Here is a 15,486-nt window from a genome sequence, read left to right on the forward strand (position 1 = left end):
TTTGTAGTTTTAGTAGAGACGGGGTTTCACCATGTTGACCAGGATGGTCTCGATCTCTTGACCTCGTGATCCACCCGCCTCGGCCTCCCAAAGTGCTGGGATTATAGGCGTGAGCCACAGCGCCCGGCCTGCTCCTAAGTTTTTAAACAAATGAGTGAAAAGAATGTTTTCTACAAACAAAAACAAAGAGCCAAGTGACAAAATGAACTGCTAAAGGAAAGTGAGGGCCACTGAATGACAACTCAGGTTCAGAAGTTTGTGAGTATGAAAACGGAACTGCGGGGAAAACCAGTTAGAAGGGGGAGGCTCAGGCCTAGTGGCTGCGTGTACACTAGGAGCTCAAGAACTGTTTGTCCACTGGAATGCAAGAGCAGAAAGCAGCAGCCAGGATCCCGCCCTGCAGTTGATCCCACCCTCTCTGCGTCCCCCACCAGCTGCCCGACGTAGGTGGCCGCCCTGCACCGCCAGACCAGCCTTGCAGAGCTGGAGTGGCACGAGACTCTCTGGCCCCACCGGACTTCCTAAGCCTGAGGCAAATAACTGTCTGCTTGCTATAAGTATCACTGAAGAGCACACTTCCACTCTTGGTCTCTACCCTGTTCCTTCAGAATTAATGTTATGAAGTTTCTAGAAAGAGCGAACAGCTCAAAACCACAATTTCTTTGGCTACTAAGGAGTGTCTGGCAACTGCTGAGATGTTTTTTTCGAATGAGGGGATAGGCACGACCCAAAAAAGTCTGTTTTTCTGTGGCATGGTTATAATTACACCTTATTCCAAATACTTTCCAAGGTTTTTCCAGTATCTTCAGAACTTTGTAAACCACTCTTATAGGTTGGTTTGTAGCCTTTTTAGTCAGTTCTCAAGGGGGCCAGAAATGGCCCAGATGAGGCTATTACTGGAACTGCCCCCACCTCCATTCAGAACCAGGGCAATTCATCTAGAGCTGCCCCTCAGGCAATGGGAAACATTCCCCGAGTGTGAACTTTGACATGGGAGAAAAGAATAAAATGGCACCTCTGAGCATCCTGTGACTCCCACGTCATGAACCAGCACACAGTCTCCTATGGTGCCAGGTCCCAAGACCGCTTCCAGAGGCTCAGGCCCCTCTGCTCCTGCCCTCTTCATGGAAGCACACAGACAGCACCCGTTCCCTGCTAAGCCACAGGGACTCCTGAGGGTAAGGACCACCCCGCACCGCCCTGCCAGAGCACTCAGTCACATTCTCAGGGCTACTGACCATCTCAGTGACACTGATGGGCTTGGCTCTGCCTGTGGCCCAAGCTATTCCCTACTCCGTATTCTTGCTGACTCCGAAAGGAGTCACCAGAGTGGCAGAAAGGAGAACCAGGGCCTATGATGGCACTTGGTATCACCAGGCAAAAAAAGAGGAAAAATTCCCAGTCTGTGATTTGTAGGCCTCCTTGCCATGGTCCTCATCTTCAAAGTCACCTCTTGAGACAGACTAGACCCGGCTAAGTTACAGTGAGCTAGGTAATCCCGTCACTTCCTCTCTGTGGGTCACAACTTGCAACAGCTGTGAAATAGGAGGGTGGGGCTGGCGGCCCATACAAGATGATTCTGTATCCTCACCAGTACTGATTATTCCACAACAACCATCTTACAGTGTTAGCTGACTTTACAGGTGGCTCTGGGTTAGAGGTATGCTTAATCCTGGAGCAGAAGGATATGCCTCTGCATATAAATGCCAATGTTTCCAACAGCAGTTTTTGAAGTGGCTATCAATGACCCGGATGAAAGATCCAACTATTCCCTTACAGACATCGCTGATAGTCTCTATAGACCCAAACCTCAATCCCTTGCATTTTTAGGGTAAGACGTGAATTGTAGTCCTTATAATCAATTACTTAAACAGTACACTAGAAAGAAGTCAACAGACTTAAAAGACTATATCTTTAGCTTCATTCTTTTAAACTCTGTCCTCTTCTAAACATGAAAAGTTCCTACTATAAAGAGGTACCTCAACTGGTAACTGTCAGCAGAGCAAATATGTGTGCTGAACCACCAAGATTTCCTAGTAAATAAAGGAATGGCTAGGAACCTGGAGGCTGAGGCTGCAGTGAGCCTTGACTGCACCACTGTACGCAGACTGGGGTACAGTGGTGCAATCAAGGCTCACTGCAGCCTCAACCTCCAGGGCTCAAGCGATCCTCCCTTCTCTCAGCCTCCTGAGTAGCTGGGACTATAGATGTGCACCTCCACGCCCAGCTAATTCTTCTATTTTTTGTACAGATGGAGTTTTTTGCCATGTTGCCCAGGCTAGTCTCAAACTCCTGGACTCAAGCGATCTGCCCATTTCGGCCTCCCAAAGTGCTAGAATCATAGGTGTGAGCCACCATGCCCAGCTGATTTCCTAGTCATTCTTGTGAAAGTCAACCTACAACTCACAGAGAACAGGGAAACAAAGATTCCCCTGGCATCCAAATAAGTTCAGCCTGTTGCATGGCAGAACCCGAAACTGGTCACTCTTCAGAAACAAAAGAGTCACCGTGCTGCCCAGGAAGGAAAGTAAACCCAATGGCTTCTAGCATCCTCTATGCCACATGACTGCAGAGCTGTTCAAAGGCGCCTTTTCCTAAAGGTATTCTCAGCTTTTCCCAAGGGGCAGCAGCAGACAAGACAGCAAATTATCAACATTGTTTAGGTACCTGTGGATAAAGTAACCCTGACACTTTGGTTACCTTGTGAGTGACAGTCCCAAAGAAAACATCCCAAATAGTTCCCAAATCAATATACTGACTTCCCAAAAACACAGTCTCTTCTAAACAGCAGGTTAATTAAGCAGATGCTACAGTTCTACAAGGGCACCATAAAGAATCTCAGCCTAGCATCTTCATTGAGCCAGTGAGACACTGTGGAATCACCAGGGACGGCGCTCACATTGGGAAACTGAGATCACCAGGGACAGCACTCACACTGGGAAACCGAGATCACCGGGGATGGCGCTCACACTGGGAAACTGAGGTCACTGGGGACGGTGCTCACACTGGGAAACCGAGGTCACCGGGGACGGCGCTCACAATGGGAAACTCAGGTCACCGGGGACGGCGCTCGCACTGGGAAACTGAGATCACCAGTGACAGCACTCACACTGGGAAAGGACGAGGCCCAGAAAGAGCTCACTGAAGTCAGTGAGCTTGGCAGCCTGTCCATTCCCAGGTGTTCTTTTTTCACTGCACCATGAGACCTGCCAAGCCTTCCTCACATTTACAAGAGGTTAGAAATTTTAGTTCAAGAGTTTCATGGTTTTCAAGAGAATGTCACTATCTTCCATTCTTTGTTGGGAAATATTAACTGATGACTAAAAACATTCACTTTCACAGACATGCTTAGGCCAGGAGGATATGAAACATAAAGATACTAAAGAAAAAAATCTTTCCTTCAATGCTACATTAAGCATGTAAGCATTTACCAGAAGGCTAGTTGGATGAATGGGCTATGTTCGAATCAAGGCTCATGAACTTCACATTTCAAATGTACAGACGAAGATTTCAGAACACAACTTCTCCCATGACTTCTACAATTTACAGACAGCAAGACAGTAAATGAGAGAAACTGAAGCAATGCAGAGGGTAGTAACTCGCCTGCCATCTCCTGCCCCTCAAAACAAATAGCTAGTTCTATCATTTCCAGATGGTTCTACCATCACCACGTAAACATAAGGGAAGAAAATCCACCAGAAAGGATGCTAAAAATAAGAAGTCTGGACTTTCCTCAAACTTTTAGTATCTCTTGAAAAAATAATTCTAGTCAAGCACTGAAAACAAGCTGTCTCCTCTTCTGCTCTTTTTAGTGTTACTTTTTTTTTTTTTTTTCCTGAGATGAGTCTGCTCTCTTGCCCAGGCTAGAGTGCAGTGGTGCAATCTCAGCTCACTGCATCCTCCCACTTCAGCTCCCAAGTAACTAGAACCACAAGCACACCCCACCACACCTGGCTCACTTTTTGTATTTTTGTTAGAGACAGGGTTTCACCATGTTGCCCAGGCTGGTCTTGAGCTCCTGAGCTCAAGCTATGCACCTGTCTCAGCCTCCCAAAGTGCTGGGATTACAGGCATGAACCACCATCCCGGCTTTTTAGTGTTACCTAATAATACATTATTTTGTATTAACCTACAAAAAATTATTGCAAATAGAGACTGTGAAATGAACTAAAAGAAAAGTAAATCCTCTTGTGTTTGCAGCAACTCTACATGATGATGAATGTTTGGAGCACTGAAATCTATTCATAGAATGTTGGATTTTCTCTTTTTAAGGGAATGTGATTATACCAGTGATTATAAAGTTTCTTCAAATTTTTAAAACTACCTCTTTGGAAACATGTTGAAAAGTGAAGAGCCCACCCAAAAGTACAGGCAGCAAAAGCGAAAATAAACAAGTGGGACTACATCAAGCTAAACCGCAGTGCAGTATCACCTCACGCCCTCACGGGGCATCTTTTCATGTTTACTGGCCATTGACTACCTTCTTTGGAGAAATGCTTACTCAAGTCCTTTCCTCATTTTTTAATTAAGTTGTTTGGCTTTTTGTTGTTAATTTTTAGCAATTATTTATATAGTCTAGATATTAATCCCTCATCAGATAAATGATTTAGAAATATTTTTCCCATTGTGTGTTGCCATTTTACCCTGCTGATAGTGTCTTTTGATGTACAATTTTTCATAAAGTCCAATTTACCTATTTTTTTCTTTTGTTGCCTAGGACTTCGGTGTCATATCCAAGAAACTGCTGCCAAGTTCAGTGCTGTGAAGATTTGCTCTGTTTTCTTCCAAGAGTTTTAGAATTAGGTCTCACACGTAGGTTAACAAATCCCTACACTGGTTTCTACCAAATAAAATTGAGTTCTGTCGTTTTCCTGCCAGGCAGAACACCCTCCTTTGCCAGCGACCAGTGACCAGCTCCCACACGCAACTGTGACTGCATGGCCACTGCCTTATAAGGGTCTCATCTTTTCTAATCCAGAACATACTCCTAATGTCCAGTCTCTTGTACCTCTATAATTCACCAGACTTTTACAAAATACAAGTGAGATCATGACCCTCCCTGCTTAAAAACTTTCACTGTCTAGAAAACAAAGACTAAGTTCCCTAGTGAGGCGTGTAAACCCGACCCTATCTAGCTGTGCAGCCTTATCTCCCTCTGCTGCCTCCAAACTCCGTGAGATTCATGAGACCCCCTCTTCCTTCTCCCTGTTTACTGGTAAGATCCCACTCATTCTTTTAACATTCAGATTGAAAGTGAATTTGTCCATTACCCCTATCCTCAGCCCATGCTTCAGCCTATCAGTTCCTCTTCTGAGATCCTGCTACACCTTGCACAGTATACGCCAGTCTTGTTGCATCTGTGTTACGCTGAAACTTGCTTTAGCGTCTTTCTTCTCCATACAAAAAAATGTTGAATTCTCTGAAGGCAAAGAGTGTGTATTTCTTATCTTTGTGCCTTTGGTGCCCTAGCACAGGGCCTAGGATATATGCAGAGTAAATATGTATCACGTAAATGAAAAAAGAACAAATGAATGTGAAAAAGAGATCAACTCTGAATCATCCTGAGAGTAGGGGCAGGATGTACTGCCTTCCTCCTCCTCCTCCCCCATCCGCTGACAGCAAATCTGCCTGCTCCATGCAAGCTCCTTCCTTCTCACAGCTCCTGAAGTCCTGCTCGTCGGCCTGCTTGGCTGCTTCACAGCCTGGTCTGATAAGACGATCAGCCAGCTCTAGGTGTGAGGGTCAGCAAAGACGAGGAAAGGGTGGTGACTTCCCCAGCACTCTGCCAAGCTATGCTCCAACATTCCCAAATAGTTCTTTGGCATTTCCACTACAAGATGGTACAAGCAGCACATGCTGCAACCTTCCATTCCTACCCCAGAGCCCTAGAAATAATAAAAATAAAATCTAAATCCAGGCAAGAAAAGTGATAGACTAGAAGCTTGAGCACTTCCTGTATGAGGGATTAAAGAAAATCACTGCCCAAAATGCTTGTCAGAAATGAAAGACATGATACAGGAGCAGGATGGGCCCCCGGGTCCACTGCCGGCGGGCACACTGTCTCCTGCAGCAGGAGTAAGTCAGCGGTGTGTGTGTGTGCGTTCTCACTGTGCATGCTCAGGTCAGGTGTCAGGTGTGGGCCTCGGGGTCTAAGAACTTCAGCAGTCGCCAGAGAGGCAGCCAACACCCAAGAAAACCAGGGAGCCTCGAAACCTAGAGCAGTAGCTGGGACACCCACCTGGCAGGTTTCCCCAGGTCTTGCCCCCCTCACTGGGGAAGAGCCGTCTGTGATACACTTAGCCAAGCAGGACTTCCCACTGCTTGCCCACTAGCAGGTAGCAGTAAAAGAGCATTCTTGATCAGACTAAAAGAGAAATGTCAAAAATAAAGACAGGGCCGGGCATGGTGGCTCACACCTGTCATTCCAGCACTTTGGGAGGCGAAGGCAAGTGGATCACTTGACGTCAGGAGTTCCAGATTGGCCTGGCCAACATGGTGAAACGCCATCTCTACTAAAAATACAAATATTAGCTGGGTGTGGTGGTGGGCACCTGGAATCCCAGCTACTAGGAGGCTAAGGCAGGAGAATCGCTTGAAACCAGGAGGCAGAGGTTGCAGTGAGCCAAGATTTCGCCACTGCACTCCAGCCTGGGTGATGGAGTGAGACTTGGTCTCAAAAAATAGATTAAAAAATGAATGAGCTTTCAGCTAAGAATCAACAAACATTTGAGAAATACTAAAGAGAGAGTTGCTACGCTGAGGAAACTGAAGACCTTACCCTGGAGGACAGACAAACGGAACAGGAAACCCAGAGCTATATACACGTAATTTCTATTTCGTGGGAGATATATGAGAACATTATGCCCAAGAAAAAATAATCAGCTAGATATGCTACAAATTAGAAGGCTGGACTGTCAAAATAGAAATTCAACAGGTGGGCCAAATAGCAGAATTGACGCAAGTGAAAAATAAATTTAAAAAGGAAGATTGGGTCGAGGAATTCTTTCACAGAAAGCAGTTCAAAAGGACAGACAGAAAGCATGAAAGAAAAATTAAGAGACACGGCAGCAGATCTAGAAGTTTCAATGTTCATGTAACAAGAATTCCACAAGGAGAGAATGCACAGACCAAGCTGTAGAGACTACTCAAAGGAATAAGAGAGAATAGTTTCTTAGAATATAAGAAACTCATGAATCTTTAAGAATACAACTGTGGGGCCGGGCGCGGTGGCTCACACCTATAATCCCAGCACTTTGGGAGGCCGAGGCGGGTGGATCACAAGGTCAACAGATTGAGACCATCCTAGTCAACATGGTGAAACCTCGTCTCTACTAAAAATACAAAAAATTAGCTGGGCATGGTGGCGCGTGCCTGTAGTCCTGGCTACTCGGGAGGCTGAGGCAGGAGAATTGCCTGAACCCAGGAGATGGAGGTTGCGGTAAGCTCAGATCGCGCCATTGCACTCCAGCCTGGGTAACAAGAGCGAAACTCCATCTCAAAAAAAAAAAAAAAAAGAATACAACTGGGGGTAGGTACAATGGCTCATGCCTATAATCCCAGCACTTTGGGAAGATGAGGTAGAAGGAATGCTTGAGCCCAGGAGTTCAAGACCTTGGCAATGCAGGAAGACCCCGCTTCTACAAAAAAGTTTTAAAAATTAGCCAGGCATGGTGGTATTTACCTGTGGTCCCAGCTACTCAGGAGGTGAAGGCAGGAGAATTGCTGGAGCTCAGGAGTTCCAGGTTGCAGGGAGCTATGATTGCGCCACTGCACTCCAGCCTGGGCAACAGAGCAAGACTCTGCCTAAAAAAAAACCCAAAAAACTGATCTTACTAATCTAGTTTTACTAATCTATAAGGGAAGTGAAAATCAAAGGAACTGGATACCATTTTCAACCATCAGATAGATAAAAATGAAGAACAGTACCAAGTGTTGTTGAGGGTATGGGGAAATGGTACTCTCATACTACAAGTATACAAAGCTTTGCTGGAGGGCAAATGGGCAGTAGTTACTAAAATTTTAAATGTATATAAACCTGGAATCTGTCCTAGAGAAATACTTGCATATGTACAAAAGGGGGCATATTTTAAAAATCAGAAACAAGCAACACAATGCTATCAAAATGGTTCAATAATCTGTGCTATGTTATTCTATGGGATTCTATCAAAATGGTTCAATATTCTGTGCTACGTTATTCTATGGGATTCTATCTAGCAAAATGGTTCAATAATCTGTGGTATGTTATTCTATGGAATTCTGTGCATTAGCTCCAGAGAATGAAGCAGGTCTATACATTACTGATATGAAAAAAAAAGCATCTAAAATACATGTTGAAAACAAAAAGCAGTTTTTAGAACAAAGTATAAGGTAAGAAACCATTTACTTAAAACAAAACTATTAACTGAAATTACAGATTTATGTAAATACACACATAAAAATTTGGAGCAATATCCATTAAACTGGTAACACTGAAAACCCCTGGGGAGAACAGTGGGATTCTGAGGTCTAGCTAAAGAGAACTAGGATTCATCTGTATATATATTTGACCGTTTTTTTTTTTTTTTTTTGAGACGGAGCTTCGCTCTTGTTACCCAGGCTGGAGTGCAATGGCGCGATCTCGACTCACCGCAACCTCCGCCTCCTGGGTTCAGGCAATTCTCCTGCCTCAGCCTCCTGAGTAGCTGGGACTACAGGCACACGCCACCATGCCCAGCTAATTTTTTGTATTTTTAGTAGAGACGGGGTTTCACCATGTTGACCAGGATGGTCTCGATCTCTTGAACTCGTGATCCACCCGCCTCGGCCTCCCAAAGTGCTGGGATTACAGGCTTGAGCCACCGCGCCCGGCCTATTTGACCTTTTTAAACAAGAGAAAACGTGGAGCCAGTTGCAGTGGCTCATGCCCGTAACCCCAGTGCTCTGGGAGCCCAAGACCAGCCTGGGCCACTGAGCGAGACCCTGTCTCTACAAAAAGGTAACAGAATTAGTCAGATGTGGTACTGTGTGCCTGTAGTCCCAGCCACTTGGGAAACTGCGGCGGGAGGATCAGTTGAGCCCAGGAGCTCTCCAAGCTGCAGTGAGCAATAACTGTGCCACTACACTCCATCCTGAGTGACAAAGTGAGACCGTGTCTCTATTTTTAAAAAGTTTATGTGTATTTCTTACATAATTACAGATAGGGAAACTTAAGGAAAACAAAGAAGCCTGTAGCAGTCAGATCTTATTAAAAAGGCATCAAAAATGATGGCTGCTGCTAAGTAACAACCCCTTCATTTCTTCTTTGCTGCAAGGTTAGCTGCAACTGTGATGGTCTCTGCCTTTTCAGTGTTCTACCTGTCCCGACTTCCAATAGAAAAGGCACTGAGTCAACTACTCATCCTCCTTTAGAATCCTCATCTTCCTTCTCTCTGAGTAACTATATTCCTTTCCACTGGATCTGAATCTGGGATTAAAACTCAACAGCAATAAGAAGGAAAGAATAAGGTTGGAGAGAAAGTCATCTTTTTATCATATCTGAAGTTTCAGTGGCTCACCATATTTTCTTTCTTTTCTTTTTTTTGAGATGGAGTCTCGCTCTGTCACCCAGGCTGGAGTGCAATGGCATGATCTCGGCTCACCGCAACCTCTACCTCCCAGGTTCAAGCAATTCTCCTGTCTCAGCCTCCCTCCCGAGTAGTTGTGACTACAGGTACACACCACCATGCCCAGCTAATTTTTTATATTTTTAGTAGAGATAGGGTTTCACCATGTTAGCCAGGCTGGTCTCAAACTCCAGACCTCAGGTGATCCACCTGCCTTAGCCTCCCAAAGTGCTAGGATTACAGGCATGAGCCACTGTATTTTCTAAAGACTGCCACAGCAATCTACCCCATCCCACATGCTTTTTGTAACAACATGACTTTGACATTCCTCCCATTAGCGGGGTGGGAGAAGACTATGTTCCTTCCTCTTGAATCTTAGCAGGCTTGTGACCATGGAAGAAATGATGCTATGAAATTTCCAAGGCTTGGTTCTCTTGGGATGCTCATTCTTGGAACCAGCTACCTTACCACGAGGAAGTCTAAGCAGCTCATGGAAGACAACAACAGATCCCAGCCCACAGCCTGGCTGAGCTCCCAGCTGAGAGCAAGCACCAACCTGCCAGCCATGAGAGCCCACAGCCTGGCTGAACTCCCAGCTGACAGCAAGCACCAACCTGCCAGCCATGAGAGCCCACAGCCTGGCTGAACTCCCAGCGGACAGCAAGCACCAACCTGCCAGCCATGAGAGCCCACAGCCTGGCTGAGCTCCCAGCTGACAGCAAGCACCAACCTGCCAGCCATGAGAGCCAGCCAGTGCATTCTCCAGTTCCCCTCTTGAGCTGCCTCGGCTCTGCATGGAGCAGAATCAGCTGATCCCCAGAGCCAGGCCAAATTATATGTGCAAAACAATTAATGTTTTAAGCTACTAAGTTTTATGCTGGTGTGTCACAAAGAAATAGAGAAACTGGAACAGTTTCTCTCACAAATGGGGACAACTGTAACTCTCTAACATAGGCAGCTGCAGAAGACATGGTGAGGGGTGTTGTCGGGGGACACCTGCACCACACAGTTAGATCAGGCAGCATCTGAGGTTCCTTCATACAGTAAGATTCTGCAGTGAACGTGCTGAGCTAAGTGCTTAAGCACTTCAGAGCTCCAGGTCCTTTTCTGACAGCGAGATCATTTCATCCAGTGACAGCTTACCTTTCAGAAAGCTGCCGGATCTGTGGAATCCCCATGTACTTGTGGAAGTGCTCCAGGACATTCATTACACCCTGAAGGAGATTAGCAACTTCTCCATATTGTCTTCGCCTGGTCATGGCTCTGCAAGGAAATAAGACGTGTAAAGGTCTAGAAAAACACTAAGGACACAAGATACAGATACAGAACAACCTACTCAAGCTCTAAAGCAGACATCAACTCAGTTTAATCAACATTCACTGAGCACTGAATACGTAACATGCTGTGCACTGGGGGAGGAAAAGTATAGGATATGGTCCAAATCCTCTAGGTGACATCACATAGTAAGGGAGAGAGTCAAGTACACATCTAACCAGTAGCAAATAGGATGAACCATGTTCTAAACAGAGTGACAAGTTATGTGCTATGGTGGATACAAAGGAATGCATGAGTGATGAATTTTCATTAGGTGTGGGGAGGGGAATCTGGGAAGACTATAGATTTAGAATTTGGGCTGGATATTATGGGACTAGCAAGCTTTGGACAGAGAAGAGGGGTAGGGATGTTACCATCTGAGGATTACAGCCTATGAGCAAACCAAACCCATCTGGGCAGGCGAGGTGGCTCACACCTCTAATCGCAGCACTTTGGGAGGCTGAGGCAGGCAAATCACGAGGTCAGGAGTTCAAAACCAGCCTGGCAAACATGGTGAAACCTCCATCTCTAATAAAATACAAAAATTAGCTGGGCATGGTAGCACATGCCTGTAATCCCAGCTACTCAGGAGGCTGTGGCAGGGGAATCACTTGAACTCAGGAGTGGAGGCTGCAGCTAGCCTAGATAGCGCCACTGCACTCCAGCCTAGCCAGCACTGTGAGGCCCTCCAACCCCCACACCCCAGCAAAAAAAGGGCATGCCCTTACCTATTAACTCCAGTCTGTAGGTTCTGAGGCATCTCTGTGCCACAGACCTCTGCTTTCCCTACTGCTAAGGTTAATGAAGCTTAAATAAAAGGATGCTGATAAAATCAAGTAACACAAAGGGAGGAAGGAAGTATAAACTATCAGATCTAAATTTTTCATTAGGGTTGGGCTGTTTAATTAAATTTGTAATTTATTATTTTCCTTAAGAGGTACTGAAAAAGGATCCAGTTTGAGCCAAGGTGTTAGGGTGCTACCACTGCCTGGTCCGATGGTTTGGTGGACAATGCAGACCACTTGAGGAAGGAACAAATGAGACTGCTCACCACCCCCCCCTTCTGGCTGCTGCTCTCACTGCTCACAGGAGGGTGGACCAGGGTCCCTGGAACTCATACAATGCCTAGCAGAGGTCAGGAAGGGGCCTGCCCCTCCTCCTCTTTCCCTCAAGGTACTCTCCCACTCCCCGCACCCAGGACGTTGAATGCTGTATCTCAGTTTCTATGAAGACTTTCCCCGAACACGTGGAATCACCCTGAGGCCACAGAGGTGAGCTGGAGTGGCAGAATCTTGCCAGTAAAAGAGGCTTTAGATTGCTTCTTTGTAGTAAATAACCAACTCTTCCTACTGTTCTCATGTACCATTCCCTCTACAAGCCAAACAGAAAGTTACTTTTCAAAAAGTAGATTGAAAAAAAAGAAGTGGTCTGAACGATTCAAAGTCCTGTCTCATATGGTGTCTTCCATGACAGCGCAACTCAGCCCAATACAGCAGGAAGCCTGCCGAGGCAGAAGCCACAGAGAGTGATGACAGGTCTGAGTCACTGCCCTGATGGTACAGAGCGAGAACCTGAAGATGAGCCACACTCCTGGAGTCATTCTGAACACCTTCCCGGGTCCCCTTCAGACTGGCTGCCAGCCTTTGTTAGGTTGTGAACACCAGAGGGCACAAAGCAAAAATGGTAACTGAACACTTGAAGCCAATTTGCAGAAAGTGGGGCAGGGTGGTAAGACTTTCCTGTCTGAGAAGTCAGTGAGCCCACAGTACATTCTCTCTACGTGATACATTTCCCGTGGCCCCAGCAGAGAAAGCTGGCATTGCTTACTCGAGGGAATCGACGCCTCCTGCCAACATGTGCAGGTGGTTCAGTGTTGTGATCGAGGTGGTCAGGTGGCGTTTCGCATGATCTAACTGCTTAATATCACGGGTGATTTCTTTCACCTAAACATTGGAAAGCCACAAGAAAGGAATAATATTAAGAAAGATGTAAACACTTTTGCAAGTAGCTCCATGAGAAACTAATACAGATGAAGCAGGGAAAAATCTCAGGTTGGCAAACATTCTCACAATACAAAATCAAAACAACTTCAAGACAACTTCCAAGCAGGCATTTAAACGTAATGTGGCATCTCTCTGGACTTTGCTCAGAGTTATAAAACCTTTAGTTGTGAGCATGAAATAAACTTTATTTTTTGCCCCAAATGAAATGATCCAAACAGCAAATCAGTATTGAACATACAGGACAGAGGCAGCGAGCACAGTGCATTTCCTCCTAAGTGAGGTGAGAAGAGGCTGCCTTCTGGTGCTGAAGCTGCGCACCAGTCAGTACACTGTACTCAGACGGTCTTTATTAATGGAACTAGGGCCTATGGCCTGGTTCCAGCAAAGAAAAGACTTACTCTCAAATCTCAAAACGACTGAAATATAACCCCCAGTAACACATGCTTAACATGTAAGGTACCAAGAGGGCAGAGCAGACTTCAGGGGTGAGAAGGCAATTTGGGGAACAAGGTCCTGACAATGTTGTTTCAGCAGGTCCAAGAGAAAAGACACTATCTCTGGGGATGCAAGTGTATTTCAGGCACTAGGAAAGCATATTCAACAGACAAGTGGGAAACCTACCACTTTACCAAATACTTGAATTTGGGGGAAAAAAACAGCCAGGAGCGGTATAATAAACTAGATATAGAAAACAGAAGACCGGCCCTGTAATCTCATCACCCACTTCCAACTCTGAGATCATCATCCTATTTCCTACAAAAAAACCTCTGTACCTCTTTCTGGGTTTCTTAGCTTCAGTCCTAACATCAGTGGTCTTTATCTATTTTTTTTTTTTTTGAGATGGAGTCTCCCTCTGTCATCCAGGTTGAAGTGCAGTCGTGCGATCTAGGCTCACTGCAGCCTCCATCTCCCAGGCAAGCAATTCTCTGCATCAGTCTCCAGGGTACCTGGGATTACAGGCATGCATCAAGATGCATTTTTGGATGCTCATTTTTGGATTTTGCCATGTTGGCCAGGCTGGTCTTGAACTCCTGGCCTCAAGTGATCCACCCCCCTCTGCCTCCCAAAGTGCCGGAATGACAGGTGTGAGCCACTGTGCCCGGCCACATTGGGGGTCTTTAACCACCGTGTTCGAAGTCACAGTCCTCTATGACTCTTCCTAGTCCCTGCATCAGTAAGTCATTAAGCCCTAAAAACTCTTCTTCTGTGTCATTTCCTATTGCCTTTCTTTCTCTTCCTTGTTCAGTCCCTCACTGCTCTGCACTGCAGCTGACTGGTCTCTTTGTTCCCAGGATCTCCCATCACTCCCCGTCCCACAGCCTGTGCTTCTCTAGGCAAACCAAACTACTTATTTTTCCCTAAACAAAGCCTTCAAAGGCAGGGCACACAAGGGGTACTCAGGTCAAACTACAAGAGACCATGTGCAAAAGAGAATGCCATAGCTGATTCACCTCAACTGTTGCCCATGAGCAGCCAAGAAAGGACAGAACACGAAGTGGCAGGTTTGAGAGACAGACAGATCGGGGACTGAGTCCCAGCTCTACCACTCACCAGCTCTGCCTCCTATGACAGGTTTCTCAGCCTCACCAAGTCTGTTTTCTCAATCTATAAAATGGGTACTTGCAAAGATAATAATGATCATAAAATCTAGTTCATAAGGTTGTTATAAGGCTATCTTAGCGTGCCAGTACAAAGAAACCAGCGCGGCGCTGGTACACTAAAAGAGCTCAGCAAAGATCACTTTTCCCCTCACGCCGATGTCTCCTCCCTTCAGCAAAGCACTGACCAGGAAAGTGAACTGCCTTAAGAGAGACATCTAATAACTAGGGAGCAAACTGCCACTGCAAAGCCCCTCAGCTGGAAGAGGAAGCAAGTCCAGAATACAGACTAGCATCAAGGACATCGGCAAAGGCAATAACCTCAAGCGAAAGCAGGACTGGACACTGTCACTGAAACATGCTTCGAGGATGCCTGGGTGCTGCTGAGTATAGTGCATCCTCGGGGAAGGACCACAGAATCAGGTCGCTAGGACTCGGCTCAGTGCTCTCCATACCTTTAATTCTCACAACAACCCTGTGAAGCAAGTGCCATTATCCTCATTTTACAGTTGAAGACACTGAACTTCTGAGACAACTGAGAGACAGGACATTATTTAGTCAGATTGTGAACTCTGGATTTCTAGCACTCCCCAGTGCCTCCCATGGAGGAGGAAAGGGTGAATGCTGGGTTCTCGGAATTCAAGGCAAGCATTTGAACACAGCACTGGGGGACACAAATTAGTCAAGGGAGAATTCCCCCAAAACCACATACAGGATCACGGGAGACATCCCTCTTCCCAGATATGGGAGCATATTCTCTGTGTGCCACACACACGGATCACGGGCAGGAAACATCCCTCCTCCCAGATCCGGGAGCGTATTCTCCGTGTTCCACACACACGGATCACTGGCAGGAAACATCCCTCCTCACAGATCCGGGAGCGTATTCTCCGTGTTCCACACATATGGATCACTGGCAGGAGACATCCCTCCTCACAGATCCGGGAGAGTATTCTCCATGTTCTACAAACATGGATCACTGGCAGGAGG

At 46.1% G+C, this 15,486-nt stretch overlaps 1 protein-coding gene across 4 annotated transcripts in view; it reads right to left on the reverse strand.

Moving 5' to 3' along the window:
• VPS53 (VPS53 subunit of GARP complex) overlaps window positions 1-15,486 on the reverse strand; it is a 181,608-nt gene that overhangs the window by 101,106 nt on the left and 65,016 nt on the right. For 3 of the 4 annotated variants that reach the window (XM_017510590.2, XM_037732101.1, XM_037732100.1), the window contains exons 5-6: window positions 12,723-12,838; window positions 10,725-10,844 (exon numbers count right to left, since the gene is read on the reverse strand). In XM_017510590.2, the coding sequence (XP_017366079.1) occupies window positions 10,725-10,844; window positions 12,723-12,838 (236 nt within the window). The remainder of the gene's footprint in view (window positions 1-10,724; window positions 10,845-12,722; window positions 12,839-15,486) is intronic. The other variant, XM_037732103.1, reaches the window with a different exon arrangement.

Source organism: Cebus imitator, unplaced genomic scaffold, assembly GCF_001604975.1.
Source record: "Cebus imitator isolate Cc_AM_T3 unplaced genomic scaffold, Cebus_imitator-1.0 Scaffold441, whole genome shotgun sequence".
NCBI lineage: Eukaryota > Metazoa > Chordata > Mammalia > Primates > Cebidae > Cebus > Cebus imitator.